Raw genomic sequence first — 19,010 nt, 5'->3', positions numbered from 1 at the left:
AATGCAAAAAGGGCTTACAGCACCAGTGAGACTAGTTACAGACTAACACGGCTACCCCTCTGAATCAGCAAAAACGAGGAATAAATTTGTTAGCCTCTAAGGTGCCACAAGGATTCCTCGTTGTTTTTTCAGTGAGACTAGTAACACTAGAGGAATCCACCTCCCTCAGCTGGGTTATCTGGAGTTAGAGGGACAGTGAGCAAGATCGGAGGACTCCTTAGCTATTTTTGGAAATCTCAATCAATAGCATTTGTCACTAGATGCATCTTAAGTTGTATAAAAAGTGATTAAGCAGAGAAGTGTGGCTAGTATCTGTCTGTGGTCTCTGATGTGAGAAAGGGAGAGTTAGCAGGCTTCTTTGCTGGACCTCAGTTTATACTGTGTCAAATGCTTTGGGCTTAAAAACTAAACAAATATAATTTAATGTGTTAATCTCTCCTCCGTGTATTTAGTCAGGAATTGTCATTGTTTAGCAGTAATTGCCTCTCTTCAATTATCTTTGTTTCCTCTACAGCTTTTTTTATGCAGAGGGCCTGCTTTGCTGGCACTGAAATCTGTTTGCCTTTTGAGGTGATATCTGTTCCACTGGGCGGGATGGTCCTGTCACCATCCCAGAATTTGCATTCCACTCTGGGATCTAAAAAGTGATTTTTTTTTTCAGCTGTAATAAGAAAATAGGAAGTTCATCTCTGATGCATTTTGGTTTTATTTAATACAGCACTGAGAAGGGAACTTGCTCCCTCCCCGCGACAAGAGTGACATCCGGAATTAGTGACAGATTGCATGACAAAGAAATCTCAGGCTTTGCCTGGGCACACAGCCTAATTGCTGTCTTCTGCAGTGGTTAATTGTTGTTCTTGTGCCTGGTTGTATGTTTGGATGGTTTCCTTAATCTGTCAGTGCATCTGGGAGAAACTCTGGGTTAAGAGCTGCCCAGCTACTTTCTGTTTTTTATCTGACTAGAAAGCTCTGCTCTCTCAATGGAAATATAGGGTTTGTCTACACATCAATTAGACACCCGCTGCTGGCCCGTGTCACCTGACTCCGGCTGCGGGGCCCTTTCGTTGCTGTGCAAAGTTCCGGCTCAGACTGAAGCCCGGGTTCTAGAACCTTGCAAGGTGGCAGGGTCCCAGAGCTGCCCGAGCCTGGAATTCTGCACTGCAATGAAACAGCCCCTCAGCCTGAGCTCCGCAAGCCCAAGTCAACAGGCATGGGCCAGCCGCGGGTTTCCTTTGCAGTGTAGGCACACCCATTGAATTCAAGGGCAGAGCTAGCATATCAGAGTACCATCAAAAAAGCTTGCTCCCCTTCCCTTCTCCGTGCACTCTAATTGCATAGCAATGTCTCCTGCACATCTGGCTTCCTGGCATGAATCATGTTTTATCTCTGTTGATAAAACAAAGTCACTTTGACATCAACCCCCCCGCCCGCCCAGCCTCCAGGATCTTGCCTCCATAGAAGTTACAGTGGTGCATGCAGGAAACTTAGCAGGCTTTTGGTAGGGCCCTCTCATAGCCAGGTCTCTCTTCCCTGGTTTCTCTCACCACGCCAGCTGGCTAGGAGGGTGTCTTTTATATTTATTTGCTGGGCAGGTGCTGTTGCGCTTTTGTCTGTCCCAGATCAAGCATTTTGGCCCTGCTTGTATCCCCTCTAACAAATAAAAAAGAAATGCAAGGATGTGATGTCTTTAGTTCTGTCCAAGAAGAACTTGGGATTGTGAGCCACATTAGCTGTTAACACATAGTTGTTTGTCCTTCCCCGATGACTGGCTGAGGCAAAATTCTGAGTTAACCCCAAACTTAGAATTTTGTTTTGGACCAAAACTGGGAATTGCTCTGATTTCATGCAGATTTCCATGTGATAAAAGTTGCTCTTTCCTCAATTCAGCTAGTTGATATGGCCACAGAAAGGAAACTTTTAAATGAAGAAGTTGAGGGCAAGAAGCCAAGGATTCTACTGGAGTACAGGCACTGGCTTTTGGTTACTAAATGAAGACTCCAAGGTGAGGTTATTTTGTGACTGTTGGGGGTAAAACAATAGATCTCCCTGAACAACCTCTGGAGAAGAGGAGAATCCCCTTATGGAATCCCCTATTTCAATCAAGGCTGGTGCCTCGCTCAGTAGCGGGCTTGTCTAAACCTGATAAGATTTTTCTGAACAACAGTCAGAAAGAGCAGGGACCAGCTCTTGGGTGAGGTCTCAAACCCTGAGTCCATAGTTAATCAACTATGCTGGAACAGTTTTTATAGTGGGGGTGCTGAGAGGCATTGAACCAAACTATAAACCCTGTATATAATGGAAACCACTTCAAGCCAGGGGATGCAGCAACAACCCGTAATTCCAGCACCAATCTAATCAAATGACTCGTGAGCTCTGAATTAAAATTCCTCCTGGATGTGTCCCTGAGTGACCAAGACATGGGTAATTCCCCTCTTTTTTCAGTCTGCTCAGGAGAGAGAAACTCTCACACTCTCCTGCTGACTTTTATGAGGTTGTGTTTTGTTTTGTTTTTTTAAGGGAAATGTAACCTCCCTATGCTTTTGTGGGCCTTAGAGGGATGAAAGGAGGTCAGGCATTGAGATGTAGAGGATATGATTTCAGGGTCACGTGATGCTTCAAGACAAACAGAGAACCCTGTGGCTAGTCTAAAAAACTCATTATTTTAAGGTAATCACATAATTTTTGGAGCCTAACTCATGATATTTGGAGCTATGGGGTTAGCACTACTTGCACCAGGACTTGCTGTTCAGTGAGGAACGTGACTGACAGGGACATACTTACTGCAAATTCTCTTAACCACTTAATTAGAAAAGAGTGCAGGAAAGGCACTGAATCGCTTACTGCCAAGGCAGAAACTGGCACCTGGGAGAGCGATAGGTGACCCAATAATAAAGGTTGCTGAAGTTCACTGGTCAGTCTTGCTGATGTTGCAGTAAAGTTTTCTGCCTTTTCACTTAACTAACGTTGATGGAAATGTTAATCAGACTCCGGCTGGTTCTCTCTGTGTGGTCACTGCCTGCCTGCTTCCTTACTATTTACTTTTAGCTTTTTCCAGAAGCCTGCAAACTTCAAGGTCAACCTGAAGTCAAGTCCAGAGAAACTCTGCGATGCTGCCCTGCTTTTGAATCTTCTGATATCTAGAGACAAAACCTGGCAGAATATATCACAGCAACTCAGGGTTCTTAGAGAATATCTAGCCAGGATGGAGCAGCTTGCAGCACGGCTTGGAAATGTAGGGAGCTTGCTGAGATGGCTTTGGGTATGGTGACTGTGCCCTTCAAAGGATGCAGCGGACCAGCTGCGGAATCATTTCATTGTTTGGAAATGACACAAAGTGACTTGTGTGTAACTCAATGGAGGGGCAGGGAGCTCCAGGGAGGTAGATGGGAGACTCCTTGAATAGTGCCAGAGGGAAGTGAGAGATGAGTAATCGGGCTTCATAAACAAATGCAGCTGGTCCAAAGGGCTGTTCCTATGTTTCCTCATTCTCACTCCCCTGGTGTCACATAGCAGCCTCTGCATCCCCATGCTGGCAGGAGTAGGGGTGCATCTCTGGATTCCTTGGGAGGTGAGGTCAGAGGCTGTCAAGCAAACAATGGGGCTAAGGGGGGCGGGGGAGTTTAAGCTTTTAAGAAGGGAAGAAGCTAGTTTATGAGGTGTGTTATCTGGGAGATGCAGCATCACACGGACACACTTGGCGTGGAAATGTTTCCAGCAAAGGCATTTGAAGGGCCCAGGCTCCTATTATCTGTGAGTTGAGGTGCTCATGAGGGAAGTCCCCACGGTGGTGTGTTGCACTCGCAGGAGCCTGTAAACATCTACAGCATCCGTAAGCATTGTTGCATTGTCCAGGCCGTTTGGAGTATAATCGGCTGGCTGGAGAGGGAAGGAGGGGGTCGATACTGAGTAATTTCCTCAAAGCTGCCCTGGCGTTTGACTGCCCACGTTTCATGGGAGTCGCTGAAAGATGTGACCATCAGATGCTGTTCTGTGACCTGTGTGAAACAAGTTTGGTGATTTCAGTCCACTTCCCAGTGGGAAGGTGTGTGCTTCACAAAACCATCAGAGCTGTTAATACATACAGGTCCTTTTGTTGGCAGGCTGAGGAGAGAGGCCAAGCATTGAATGAGTTTTGGAGCATGAACTCCCCTTTCACCTCCACAGGGCAGAGGAGAGAAAAGTTGGCAAGGGCCGGAGAGAGCTGTGTGGTGATGCTGACCATGCTTTGCCTGTTCTGTGGGCATAGGAGTTCAGTCTGCAAGTTAAATGGAAAGTGCTAGGGAACCTTCCCATATGTGTATTTACTGCTCCTGCTCTCATAATTTTCTTTTTTTGAAATAGCCCAATACTAAAGCAAGGAGCAGAGGCAGCTAAAGCCCTTCACAAAATGAATATGCAAGGGTAACCAGGAACAGATCCTCCACATGTGCTCTCTGAAATCTTGCAGTGCTCCAGTCTGTGATTCCCCGTTTCTTGCTATGTTGAATTCAAGTAGATCAAGCTTCCTTCTTGGGCCTTGTCTACATTTGAGAAACTTACCATGCTAAATATCATGTGGTCAGTCTCTTCATCTCAGCATCGTCAGGATTTGAAGAAGCCGATTTGACTCCTGCGTGAAGGTCAGCATACTACCCAACCTAGATCTTGCTACCCTTCCCCACCTTTCCAGGTTAGGATATCCTGTTTCCTGGATGCCTGGCAGTCCATCACCTTGGCCACATGGGAGCTAAGCACAGTGGAATCAGGATATCCTGCATTTTCTTTCTATCCTCCCACCTTCTTAGCCACTCCCTCTTCAGCAACCCCTTTCACAAGTCTTTACAAAGATGAGATGTGCAGACCCTACGTTCCTGGGAACCATAGCAGAGGTTCCATTTCTAAATGCATAGAATTACAGGGTTGGAAGGGATTTTAGGAGGTCATCTAGTTCAACCCCCTGTTCAAAGCAGGACCTAGTCTCCAACTAAATCATCCCAGCCAGGGCTTTGTCAAGCCTGACCTTAAAAACCTCTAAGGAAGGAGATTCCACCACCTCCCTCGGTAACCCATTCCAGTGCTCGCACGAAACCCTGACCCAGAATCAGGTAGTCTACGAATGATTTAGCACCAGGTTCCCCACGAACATACGGTGAGAAACCGGTGAGAGGCGGCTCCCTTCTGTCCGCACTCTGGTCCCGACACGAATGGCTCTCCTAACTGAGCCCTACCCCCTGGAGTGGGGGCGGCTATCTGGGGCCAACGGAGGCTCCACGGCGCTGCCGTATCGTTACATGTAGGGGGGATTCTGATTTAGAGGCGTTCAGTCATAATCCCACAGATGGTACCTTCGCCCCATTGGCTCCTCAGCCAAGCACATACACCAAATGTCTGAACCTGCGGATCCTCTCGTACTGAGCAGGATTACTATTGCAACAACACATCAGCAGCAGGGTAAAATTAACCTGTCTCATGACGGTCTACATTGGGGAACAGGGGGTTTTATTCCCCTTATTTTCTAATACCCAAAGCTCAGAACCATCCTAGACCTTTGGAAGCTCAACAAATACATCAAGAAGATACGGTTCTTTATGGTATCCTTGGCTAAGATGATCCCCTCCCTGAGTCTGGGAGACTGATATTCTGCCTTCGATTTACAGGAAGCCTACTTCCATGTGATGAGGTTCGTCATGGGAGATGACCATTATAGAATCATAGAAGATTAAGATTGGAAGAGACCTCAGGAGGTCATCTAGTCCAACCCCCTGCTCAAAGCAGGACCAACCCCTACTAAATCATCCCAGCCAGGGCTTTGTCAAGCCGGGCCTTAAGAATCTCTAAGGATGGAGATTCCACCACCTCCCGAGGTAACCCATTCCAGTGCTTCCCCACCCTCCTACTGAAATAATGTTTCCTAATAACCAACCTAGACCTCCCGCACTGCAACTTGAGACCATTACTCCTTGTTCTGTCTTCTGCCACCACTGAGAACAGCCGAGCTCCATCCTCTACCAGAAGCCCCCTTCAGGTAGTTGAAAGCAGCTATCAAATCCCCCCTCATTCTTCTCTTCTGCAGACTAAATAAGCCCAGTTCCCTCAGCCTCTCCTCATAAGTCATGTGCCCCAGCCCCCTAATAATTTTTGTTGCCCTCTGCTAGACTCTCTCCAATTTGTCCACATCCTTTCTGTAGTGGGGGGCCCAAAACTGGAAGTAATACTCCAGATGTGGCCTCACCAGTGCCGAATAGAGGGGAATAATCACTTCCCTTGATCTGCTGGCAGTGCTCCTACTAATACAGCCCAATATGCCGTTAGCCTTCTTGGCAACGAGGGCACACTGCTGACTTGTATCCAGCTTCTTGTCCACTGTAATCCCCAGGTCCTTTTCTGAAGAACTGCTGCTTAGCCAGCTAGTCCCCAGCCTGTAGCAGGGCATGGGATTCTTCTGTCTTAAGTGCAGGACTCTGCACTTGTCCTTGTTGAACCTCATCAGATTTCTTTTGGCCCAATCCTCCAGTTTGTCTAGGTCACTCTGGACCCCATCCCTACCCTCCAGCATATCTACCTCTGCCCGCAGCTTAGTGTCATCTGTGAACTTGCTGAGGGTGCAATGCATCCCATCATCCAGATCATTAATAAAGATGTTGAACAAAACCGGCCCTAGGACCAACCCCTGGGGCATGCCGCTTGATACCAGCTGCCAACTAGATATGGAGCCTTTGGTCACTACCCATTGAGTCCGACAATCTAGCCAGCTTTCTATCCACCTTCTAGTCCATTCATCCAATCCATACTTTTTCAACTAGCTGGCCAGGATACCGTGGGAGACCGTATCAAATGTTTTGCTAAAGTCAAGATATATCATGTCCACTGCTTTCCCCATATCCACAGAGCCAGTTATCTCATCATAGAAGGTAATCAGATTGATCAGGCATGACTTGCCCTTGGTGAATCCATGTTGACTGTTCCTGATCACCGTCCTCTCCTCCAAGTGCTTCAAAATGGTTTCCTTGAGGACCTGTTCCATAATTTTTCCAGGGACTGAGGTGTGGCTGAGGTGAGGTCTGTAGTTTCCCAGGTTCTCCTCCTTCCCTTTTTTAAAGATGAGCACTACATTAGCCTTTTTCTAGTCATCCAGGACCTCCCCCAATCACCATGAATTTTCAAAGATAATGGCCAATGGCTCTGCAATCACATCAACCAATTCCCTCAGCACCTTGGATGCATTAGATCTAGACCCATGGGCCTGTGCATGTCCAACTTTTCTAAATAGTCGTTAATCTGTCCTTTCACTACTGAGGGCTGCTCACCTCCTCCCCACACTTTGTTGCCCAGGACAGCAGTGTGGGAGCTGACCTTGTCTGTGAAGACAGAGGCAAAAAAATCATTGAGTACTTCAGCTTTTCCCACATCATCTGTCACTAGGTTGCCTCCCCCATTCATTAAGGGTCCCACACTTTCCCTGGCCTTCTTCTTGTTGCTAACATACTTGTATGTTCTTGTTACCCTTCACATTCCTTGCTAGCTGCAAATCCAGTTGTGTTTTGGCCTTCCTGATTACACCCCTGCATGCTCAAGCAATATTTTTATACTCTTCCCGAGTCATCTGTCCAAGTTTCCACTTCTTGTAAGCTTCCTTTTTCTGCTTAAGATCATTACAATTCTGCATCCTGCCCTTTGTCCTGTCATCAACACCAAGGATCTTTAACAGGTACTTGGCAGTAGTGGCAGCCGACTTTCACTAAAGAGACATCACATGTATCCTTATCTATATGACTGGTTGGGTTGGGGTCACTCCAGACACCAGGTACAGGTAACTATCCATCAAACTTTATCTGTTCAACATCCTGGACCTGAAATAAAACCAAGAAAAGTCAATGTGATCATCTTTGCAAAAGACATAATTCATCAAGATTACCCTGGACTTGACCTCTGCCAACACATTTCTGCCTGTTTCCAGATTTCAGACCATACAAGACCTCAGTGCGTCCCTCAAGGACCATCCTCAGACCACTGTGAGGGGATTGTCTCAGGGTCCTAGGTCATGTGGCTGCCTGTACTCAAGTTGTGCGCAATATTCTGTGCATGTGAGCACTTCCTGCTTCACATTCAGGGCAAAACTGTCCAGGTACTTAGTGACAAACTCGGTTGTAATTTATGTGAGCAAGCAAGGAGGTGTGAGATCAGACAGCCTCTGTTAGGAAACAGGGAAGTTGTGCAGGTCTTGCATTGGAAGCTCAGTTGCTCTCAGGGTGTCTCACTTGCCAGAGGTACAAAATGACCTGGGAGATCCTCAGAGCAGATCCTTCAGGTTAGACCATTGTGACAAAGTTCCTCCTCTGCCTTGGTGAGTCCTGCGCTTATTGGCGGATTTGCTCACCTCAGAGGTTCACGGCAGCCCTTAGTTTGGCCACTTTTGTGGCTCAAATCTGCCATTCACTCAGTTAGCCTCATCACTGGCCAGCCTGGGGAAAGGAAGAAGAACAATCCCTGCAGTCTCTGCTGATCCACCTAGTGGATCGGGGAACAGGCCAGAGACCTTCCCCTCTGCTGGAACCCACAGTCCAGTTCAACTCCTCTGGTATCAAGTTGGGAGTTGGGGGGGATGGAGGGAACCCGGGCCTGCCCTCTACTCTGGGTTCCAGCCTAGGGCTCTGTGGATGGCAGCTGTCTACAGTGGATCCTGTAACAGCTGCGTGACAGCTACAACTCCCTGATCTACTTCCCCATGGCCTCCGCCCAAAACCTTCTTTATCCTCACCATAGGACCTTCCTCCTGGTGTCTGATAATGCTTATACTCCTCAGTCCTACAACAGTCCACGTTCTCACTCTCAGCTTCTAGGGCTTCTTGCTCCCAGTTCCTCACATGCACACGACAAACTGAAATGACCTCCTTTTTAAACCCAGGTGCCCTGATTAGCCTGCCTTAATTGATTCGAGCAGCTTCTTGATTGGCTGTAGGTGTTCTAATCAGCCTGTCTGCCTTAATTGTTTCCAGAAAGTTCCTGATTGTTCTGGAACCTTCCCTGTTACCTTACTCAGGGAAAAGGGACCTACTTAACCTGGGGCTAATATATCTGCCTTCTGTCACTCTCCTGTAGCCATCTGGCCTGACCCTGTCACACCATGCACAGTCTCAACATAGGTTTCAGAGTAGCAGCCGTGTTAGTCTGTATTTGCAAAAAGAAAAGGAGTACTTGTGGCACCTTAGAAACTAACAAATTTATTTGAGCATAAGCTTTCGTGAGCTACAGCTCACTTGGATGTTCGGTATAGGGGGGGTTTCTGTCAGTAAATCTATTTGTGACTTGGCGGAATAGTAAATGTCCTTGGTTCTGTTCCAGGATGGGTCAAAGCCCTGGATCAATAGCAGAGGCTATCTTGTTTCCACAGGACAGAGATCTGCTGAATGCTTACCCGCCAGTATCTCTGATTCTTAGGGTCATTCTCAAGTTCAAGCAAGATCATGGCAGAATGATCCTTGTAGCCCAGCCGGGCCGAGGCAGAAGTGATATTCAGACCTCTGCTAGCTCAGCAACCCTGGCTGTTACTGTTAACTGTAGACCTCATACCCAGGATCTTGGCCAGGGGCTGCACCTGAATCCCCAAGTGCTGGTCTCTCCGCATGATGCATCAGTAGTTCAATGCAGAGGAGGGACATTGCTCAGTGGCAATCCAGAAAGTTCTTCTTAATGGCCTAAAACCACCCACAAGAGCTGCTTACCCAAGTAGCGGAAGCATTCTCCATCTGGGCAGCTTCCCATAAAGGGTCCCTAGCTCAGACAAAGATTGAAACAGTTCTGGACTATCTCTTGCATCTTAAGGTGTCAGGTCTAACCATCAGCTCCATTAAGGTGCATCTGGCAGCCATCTCAGCAGCCCACCCTCACATAGATGGTAAGACTGTTTTCACTCCCCCTATCACGACCAGTTTCCTGAAAGGTCTCAGTAGATAGCTTCTGCATGTCAGGGACTCAGCTCCTTCTTGAGATCTCAGTTTAGTTTTGTCTGCTTTGATGGACCCTCCTTTCAAGCCTATAGCCTCATGCTTCCTGCCACACCTGTCAGTGAAGATAGCTTTCCTCATGACCATCACCTCCACCAGGAGCCATTTTTTGAATGATCCAGGAAGGTGGGAGAACTGAATGCCCTGGTCACTGATCCATAGTACACAGTTTTCTACAAGGACAAGGTTCAGCTTAGGCCACGCAAGTTTCTCTTGAAGGTGGTATCTGATTTCCACCTGAATCAGTTAGTCTATCTACCTGCCAGCGTTCTTCCCAAAGCCATGTAAGCCCAAGGATAAGCGAAGGCTCCACACCCTAGTCATGCATCGAGCTCTGGCTCTTCACTTGGATAGGACAAAGCCCTTTGGAGTTTCTTCCCAGTGATTTGTTCCTTACACAAAGCATACGGGAGGTCAACGAGTCACAGCTTAGAGATTCTTGACACCCTAACCCTGACCCTCTTGACAAGCTCACAGCACACTTAACCATGTTCAGACTTGGGCGCGTTTGTTGCTCACGTCTTGACTGTGGATGTCTGCAGGGTGGCAACATGGTCTTCCATCCCTACATTGACCAGACATTATGCACTGTCTGCAACATCGAAGGAACGGATGTAGGGAAATGCAAATGTAGGGAAAGTGGCCCTCTGGTCCCTCTTCCATGAGACTCTGAGCCCCACTGCCTGGAATAACAACTTGGGGGTCCCCTATATTGTAATGGACGTATATAAGCACTCAAAAAAGAAAAACTGGTTCTCCGAGATGTGTTGCATATGTCCATTAGAAGACCCGCTCTCCTTCCCCAACACGTCGGACTCTGCCATCGGCTTCCAGTGCGAAAGAATGGAAAGAGGGTGGGAAGGCTCCACCCTTTATACCTTCGCTTCATAGCACAAGGACCTTGCCTGTGGGCAGGACTGTGAAAACCACAAAGGAAAACTTTCTGGCACAGTGCACAGGACACTCACAGTGTAATGGACGTACGCAACACATCTCAAAGAACACTAAGAAAGAAGAAGTGGGGCCGATAAACACTGAGGATGGAGTGGAGGTTAAGGATAATCTAGGCATGACCCAATATCTAAACAAATACTTTGCCTCAGTCTTTAATAAGGCTAAAGAGGATCTTAGGGATAATGGTAGCATGACAAATGGGAATGAGGATATGGAGGTAGATATTACCATATCTGAGGTAGAAGTGAAACTCAAACAGCTTAATGGGACTAAATTGGGGGGCCCAGATAATTTTCATCCAAGAATATTAAAGGAATTGGCACCTGAAATTGCAAGCCCATTAGCAAGAATTTTTAATGAATCTGTAAACTCAGGAGTTGTACCATATGATTGGAGAATTGCTAATATAGTTCCTATTTTTAAGAAAGGGAAAAAAAGTGATCCGGGTAACTAGAGACCTGTTAGTTTGACATCTGTAGTATGCAAGGTCCTGGAAAAAATTTTGAAGGAGAAAACAGTTAAGAACATTGAAGTCAATGGTAAATGAGACAAAATACAACATGGTTTTACAAAAGGTAGATCATGCCAAACCAACCTTATCTCCCTTTTTGAGAAAGTAACAGATTTTTTAGATAAAGGAAACACAGTGGATCTAATTTACCTAGATTTCAGTAAGACGTTTGATACCGTGCCACATGGGGAATTATTAGTTAAATTGGAAAAGATGGGGATCAATATGAACATCGAAAGGTGGATAAGGAATTGGTTAAAGGGGAGACTACAACGGGTCCTACTGAAAGGTGAACTGTCAGGTTGGAGGGAGGTTACTAGTGGAGTTCCTCAGGGATCAGTTTTGGGACCAATCTTGTTTAATCTTTTTATTACTGACCTGGGCACAAAAAGTGGGAGTGTGCTAATAAAGTTTGCAGATGATACAAAGCTGGGAGGTATTGCCAATTCAGAGAAGGATCGGGATATCATACAGGAAGATCTGGATGACCTTGTAAACTGGAGTAATAGTAATAAGATAAAATTTAATAGTGAGAAGTGTAAGGTTATGCATTTAGGGATTAATAACAAGAATTTTAGTTATAAGCTAGGGACGCATCAATTAGAAGTAACGGAGGAGGAGAAGGACCTTGGAATATTGGTTGATCATAGGATGACTATGAGCTGCCAATGTGATATGGCTGTGAAAAAAGCTAATGCGGTTTTGGGATGCATCAGGAGAGGCATTTCCAGTAGGGATAAGGAGGTTTTAGTACCATTATACAAGGCACTGGTGAGACCTCACCTAGAATACTGTGTGCAGTTCTGGTCTCCCATGTTTAAAAAGGATGAATTCAAACTGGAGCAGGTACAGAGAAGGGCTACTAGGATGATCTGAGGAATGGAAAACTTGTCTTATGAAAGGAGACTCAAGGAGCTTGGCTTGTTTAGCCTAACCAAAAGAAGGTTGAGGGGAGATATGATTGCTCTCTATAAATATATCGGAGGGATAAATACCGGAGAGGAGAGGAATTATTTAAGCTCAGTACCAATGTGGACACAAGAACAAATGGGTATAAACTGGCCACCAGGAAGTTTAGACTTGAAATTAGACAAAGGTTTCTAACCATCAGAGGAGTGAAGTTTTGGAATAGCCTTCCAAGGGAAGCAGTGGGGGCAAAAGATCTATCTGGCTTTAAGATTCTACTCGATAAGTTTATGGAGGAGATGGTATGATGGGATAATGTGATTTTGGTAATTAATTGATCTTTAAACATTCATGGTAAATAGGCCTAATCCCCTGAGATGGGATATTAGATGGGTGGGATCTGAGTTACCCAGGAAAGAATTTTCTGTAGTATCTGGCTGGTGAATCTTGCCCATATGCTCAGGGTTTAGCTGATCGCCATATTTGGGGTCGGGAAGGAATTTTCCTCCAAGGCAGATTGGAAGAGGCCCTGGAGGTTTTTCGCCTTCCTCTGTAGCATGGGACACGGGTCACTTGAGGGAGGATTCTCTGCTCCTTGAAGTCTTTAAACCACGATTTGAGGACTTCAATAGCTCAGACATAGGTGAGGTTTTTCGTAGGAGAGGGTGGATGAGATCCTGTGGCCTGCATTGTGCAGGAGGTCAGACTAGATTATCAGAATGGTCCCTTCTGACCTTAGTATCTATGAATCTATAAACAACAGTTACAAGATAGTAACACTTTTCTCTGGGATCCAGGGTTAGATACCCAAAAGGCATTACAGCTGAAGATGTGGAGAGCAGCACTAGTATGGACATGGGGCAAAACTGCAATGGTTCAGAATGCAAATTGGCATAGCTAGTAGGAACACGCTATTTGTGGCTACACTGGTTCAGTCTCGCTGATTCAGTTCACTAAAACAGCCACAGCCTTAGTCTTACATTATCCAACACTTCCTTCCAGAGAGGCTATTCCTCTGGTTGGCATTACTTTTCTGGGTTACAAAATTGTCTGCCATGCAATTTAGGAAGTTCTTGAGTCTGAATGTTGGGTTGTGACTGTTATTCAGCAAAGCTCTCCCCCATGGCCAGTCTTGGTGCTCTGTAATAGATGACCAGAATCATTTTTTGTTGTTTTTCCATCCATCCTTGTATCATTACACTGAGTTTCACCACCTGACCCTTTACTCCCAAGCAGCTCTCCCAGTGCACCTTTATCCTGTCCTGCAGCAGAGGCTGCTAATTTAAGTGGTGGGATGAGAAAAATGGGGGATTTCATGATAAGTGCTGTAATCAGATGTAACCAGTATGCTGTACAGTATAATATGGGTTTGACTGGAACATGCCAGGCACCACTGGATGTTGGCTAGAAAGGTGACAGAATAAAACTCAGCTGAGTTCATCATCCATTTGATGATTAGCTGGGTGGTTTTGCTGTCTGAAAAGTTGGAAGTGGACTCTGCAGCTCATGAAAGACTGCCCTTTTATGCCTTTCTGGGAGACAGTGTGTGAATTGCAACCCTCATAATGCATGCTTTCCAGCAAATGTCAAAGGCTGAGCCATGAGAAGTAGCGGCCTGTGGCATGGGGCCTTTTGTGGTCACAAGCAATCTGGCACTGTCACAGGAAGGTGGGCAGGCTGGAGAGGAAGTCGGAAGGCAGCTGCTATGATCAGGGCAGCAGGAATCCTTCAAAGGAAGCAAAATGGAATAAAAGGGGCTGTTTTGGTGGTAAAATATCCATCTTTTGTAGTAAAAAAAATACCAGCGTGGTGTCAAAGCCTCCTCCGGTGTTAAATCTCAGGTTCTACCAGTGAGTTAGGTGGCTGGCAGGGACGACCACCATTGCTGATATCTCTTGTTGAGAACAACCCCCATCCTGCTAATGGAGCACATGGCCTTTGTCTCGGTTACCTCCACTTGTTAGTCACACCACCTTGTTGCGGCTTTTCTTTCTGTAGATTGTAAACTCTTTGGGGCAAGGACTGTCACTTATATGTATAAAGAAAAGAAGTACTTGTGGCACCTTAGAGACTAACAAATTTATTAGAGCATAAGCTTTCGTGAGCTACAGCTCACTTCATCGGATGCATTTGGTGGAAAAAACAGAGGAGAGATTTATATACACACACACAGAGAACATGAAACAATGGGTTTATCATACACACTGTAAGGAGAGTGATCACTTAAGATAAGCCATCACCAACAGCAGGGGGGGGAAGGAGGAAAACCTTTCATGGTGACAAGCAGGTAGGCTAATTCCAGCAGTTAACAAGAATATCAGAGGAACAGTGGGGGGTGGGGTGGGGGGGAGAAATACCATGGGGAAATAGTTTTACTTTGTGTAATGACTCATCCATTCCCAGTCTCTATTCAAGCCTAAGTTAATTGTATCCAGTTTGCAAATTAATTCCAATTCAGCAGTCTCTCCTTGGAGTCTGTTTTTGAAGCTTTTTTGTTGAAGACAAACACCTACAAGATCTCTATCATGCATTCCTACAACTACAATACCCACCTGCTGAAGTGAAGAAACAGATTGACAGAGCCAGAAGAGTACCCAGAAGTCACCTACTACAGGACAGGCCCAACAAAGAAAACAACAGAACGCCACTAGCCATCACCTTCAGCCCCCAACTAAAACCTCTCCAACGCATCATCAAGGATCTACAACCTATCCTGAAGGACGAGCCATCGCTCTCTCAGATCTTGGGAGACAGACCAGTCCTTGCTTACAGACAGCCCCCCAATCTGAAGCAAATACTCACCAGCAACCACACACCACACAACAGAACCACTAACCCAGGAACCTATCCTTGCAACAAAGCCCGTTGCCAACTCTGTCCACATATCTATTCAGGGGATACCATCATAGGGCCTAATCACATCAGCCACACTATCAGAGGCTCGTTCACCTGCGCATCTACCAATGTGATCTATGCCATCATGTGCCAGCAATGCCCCTCTGCCATGTACATTGGCCAAACTGGACAGTCTCTACGTAAAAGAATGAATGGACACAAATCAGACGTCAAGAATTATAACATTCAAAAACCAGTTGGAGAACACTTCAATCTCTCTGGTCACTCGATCACAGACTTAAGAGTGGCTATCCTTCAACAAAAAAGCTTCAAAAACAGACTCCAACAAGAGACTGCTGAATTGGAATTAATTTGCAAACTGGATACAATTAACTTAGGCTTGAATAGAGACTGGGAATGGATGAGTCATTACACAAAGTAAAACTATTTCCCCATGGTATTTCTCCCCCCCCACCCCACCCCACCCCCCACTGTTCCTCTGATATTCTTGTTAACTGCTGGAATTAGCCTACCTTGCTTGTCACCATGAAAGGTTTTCCTCCTTTCCCCCCCCCTGCTGCTGGTGATGGCTTATCTTAAGTGATCACTCTCCTTACAGTGTGTATGATAAACCCATTGTTTCATGTTCTCTGTGTGTGTGTATATAAATCTCTCCTCTGTTTTTTCCACCAAATGCATCCGATGAAGTGAGCTGTAGCTCACGAAAGCTTATGCTCTAATAAATTTGTTAGTCTCTAAGGTGCCACAAGTACTCCTTTTCTTTTTGCGAATACAGACTAACACGGCTGCTACTCTGAAACCTTTACTAGGCAAATTCTCATTTTAATTCTCCCCTAAATGTGCAAATTCTGATCCCCCTGTAGTAGACAATCTCTATTCGGCACCCATTTATGTTAGTGTGTGAGTGGTCGTTAAACAGATTTCACTTCAGTGAATCTTTTTTAACATTATAATGCCTTTGTGGGGGGAGGAGAATAACTCTGCTTCTACAGTTTGTGGTGTGAATTCTAAGTTGGTGTAACTTGCACTTTCTTCTGGCTCCTTCAACATGGATGAGACACCAATTTAGACTGTGTTAGACTTGCTTATTCACACTCGTATCCCCTTATCAACGACATGTAACTTACACCTAACCTCTGAATGTGGCACATGAGATCCCCTTGAGTTCAAGTATCTCACACCCTGAGGATCTAGACTTAGAGCATCTACTAGGACAATATAAGAACATGTAAATTTCAGTGGGTTACCGCTACTCCTAACCGACACTTACCGTCAGCTCCTCAGAATGTAAATTGCACTCGTAGACTCCCTGACTTACTCCACCTTGCACATAAACTTCATTAAAGGTGAAAACTTGTTTGGAATGGTCTGACCTTTCTAATCCCTTCTTTCCTTTCTCCCCAGATAATCTTATCAAAGCCATCTTGTCAGCAACCAAAGAGTATCGCCTCACTCCAGCCCTTGACAGGTAAGGCAAGACCCTTCTGAAGCAGAAGGAGCAAATAGTGACACTTCATCACATTTCCTACACACAGTCTCCCAGGAAGTGTCTGTGCTTTGGACATAGGTCAGGAGCTGCGAATAGAGTTCTCGTTCCAGTGAATTCTGGAAGCTTTGTTAGCTCAAACATACAAAAAGTACATTTACATTTTGACTGCTTCCTAATTGTTTGCTTCTAAAAGCACAAAAGTAGCGTGCACCATTGCATAGCTACCCCCTCCCCTAGAAATGGACTGGCAACACAACCAAATCACGCAAACGTATTTAAACAAAAGAGAAGGTGTACTGCTTGTTCTGACAAGAACAGTTCACTAATATCTCACTCTGAAAGCTGGTGGTGTGACTGCAGTGGTTGAGATGGTGATAAGATGGATGTAGGAACTTGCCTGGGGACTTGGAGGTTTGAGCTGGTATGATGCATATTTGTGTATTCAGAACAAGCTCCTTCAGACTTTCTGGTCCTATCACAGAGCTTGTTCTGGAAAATCCTTGGCATGTTTATGATCAGCTGTCTGATCCTTTACCCTCTTGCATTCTGACCCTTCCCTCCTTGTTTGACCTTCAGTCTTGAATCATAGAAGATTAGGGTTGGCAGAGACCTCAGGAGGTCATCTAGTCCAACCCCCTGCTCAAAGCAGGACCAACCCCAACTAAATCATCCCAGGCAAGGCTTTATCAAGCTGAGCCTCAAAAACCTCTTAGGATGGAGATTCCACCATCTCCCGAGGTAACCCCATCCAGTGCTTCACTACCCTCCTACTGAAATAGTTTTTCCTAATATTCAACCTAGACCTCCTCCACTGCAACTTGAGACCATTGCTCCTTGTTCTGTCATCTGCCACCACTGAGAACAGCTGAGTTCCATCCTCTTTGGAACCCCCCTTCAGGTAGTTGAAGGCTGCTATCAAATCCCCTTCACTCTTCTGCAGACTAAATAAGCCCAGTTCCCTCAGCCTCTCCTCATAAGTCATGTGCCCCAGCCCCCTAATAATTTTTGTTGCCATCTGCTGGACTCTCTCCAATTTGTCCACATCCTTTCTGTAGTGGAAGGCCCAAAACTGGATGCAATACTCCAGATGTGGTCTCACCCGTGCCGAATAGAGGGGAATAATCACTTCCCTCGATCTGCTGGCAGTGCTCCTACTAATACAGCCCAATATGCCGTTAGCCTTCTTGGCAACAAGGGCACACTCATATCCATCTTCTCGTCCACTGTAATCTCCAGGTCCTTTTCTGCAGAACTGCCACTTAGCCAGTTGGTCCCCAGCCTGTAGCAGTGCATGGAATTCTTCCGCCCTAAGTGCAGGACTCTGCACTTGTCCTTGTTGAACCTCATCAGATTTCTTTTGGCCCAATCTTCCAATTTGTCTAGTCACCCCGGACCCAATCCCTACCCTTCAGTGTATCTACGTCTCCCCCATATCTCAGTGTCATCTGCAAACTTGCTGAGGGTGCAATCCATCCCATCATCCAGATCATTAATGCAGATGATGAACAAAACCAGGCCCAGGACAGACCCCTGGGACACTCTACTTGATACCAGCTGCCAACTAGACATCGAGCTGTTGAGCCCAACAATCTAGCCCACTTTCTATCTACCTTACAGTCCATTCATCCAATCCATACTTTTTTAACTTTCTGGCAAGAATACGGTGGGAGACCATATCAAAAGCTTTGCTAAAGTCAAGATATATCACGTCCACCGCTTTCCCCGTATACACAGAGCCAGTTATCTCATCATAGAAGGCAATCATGTTGGTCAGGTGTGACTTGCCCTTCAATTAACTCCCTCATTAAGTGTCAATTTCTGGACTTGGGGTAAATTTTTTCAGAAGCTCTAAGGTGACTTAGGAGCTTTTGAAAAATGTTAGCCCTGTTCTTTACTGAACATTCTCCTGCTTTGATCTCACACTAACAAAGCTCTTGCTTTCTGACCAATTCATTTTTTGCCTCCTGACCCCTTCTGAGCTTCCAATCAGACTTTCCATGACCACCAAACTCATCAGCATTCCTGATATCTCTGCAGCTGTCAGCTGCCTCCCCATTCTCCTCTGCTCCCTTGCTTCCAGAGCAGTAGCTCTGCTGTGGTTAAGGTGGAGAATTGCTTACTGTTTAAAATATGACTATTCTAGGTGCTCTAAAATGCACATCTGGATCTAAAATCTGCTGACTCAGATTATTCTGAAATTTCCGGTGCCTCATGGGAGTGTGGGGTGGGCAGGCTTAGTGGTCCAAATTTGGGGTTATTTGAGAAAGGGGCTCTTGAGATACAGCCACCTTTTAAAAAAGTCATGTGTTTA

General features: G+C 45.8%; 1 protein-coding gene and 1 long non-coding RNA gene across 5 annotated transcripts in view; one reads left to right on the top strand and one right to left on the bottom strand.

Annotated features, from left to right (window-relative positions):
• ST3GAL3 (ST3 beta-galactoside alpha-2,3-sialyltransferase 3) overlaps positions 1 to 19,010 on the top strand; it is a 382,096-nt gene that overhangs the window by 291,391 nt on the left and 71,695 nt on the right. For all 4 annotated transcript variants that reach the window (XM_038414046.2, XM_043490453.1, XM_043490454.1 and 1 more), the window contains one exon: positions 16,615 to 16,678. In XM_038414046.2, coding sequence (XP_038269974.1) covers positions 16,615 to 16,678 — 64 coding nt within the window. The remainder of the gene's footprint in view (positions 1 to 16,614; positions 16,679 to 19,010) is intronic.
• Positions 5,059 to 7,782, bottom strand: LOC122455440. Its single transcript, XR_006273646.1, has 3 exons — positions 7,772 to 7,782; positions 5,361 to 5,373; positions 5,059 to 5,187 (listed from the first exon to the last, which is right to left on the bottom strand). It is a non-coding gene; the product is annotated as an uncharacterized LOC122455440 (long non-coding RNA).

This window comes from Dermochelys coriacea, chromosome 8 (genome assembly GCF_009764565.3).
Source record: "Dermochelys coriacea isolate rDerCor1 chromosome 8, rDerCor1.pri.v4, whole genome shotgun sequence".
NCBI lineage: Eukaryota > Metazoa > Chordata > Testudines > Dermochelyidae > Dermochelys > Dermochelys coriacea.
This window is presented reverse-complemented; position numbering and strand designations above follow the sequence as displayed.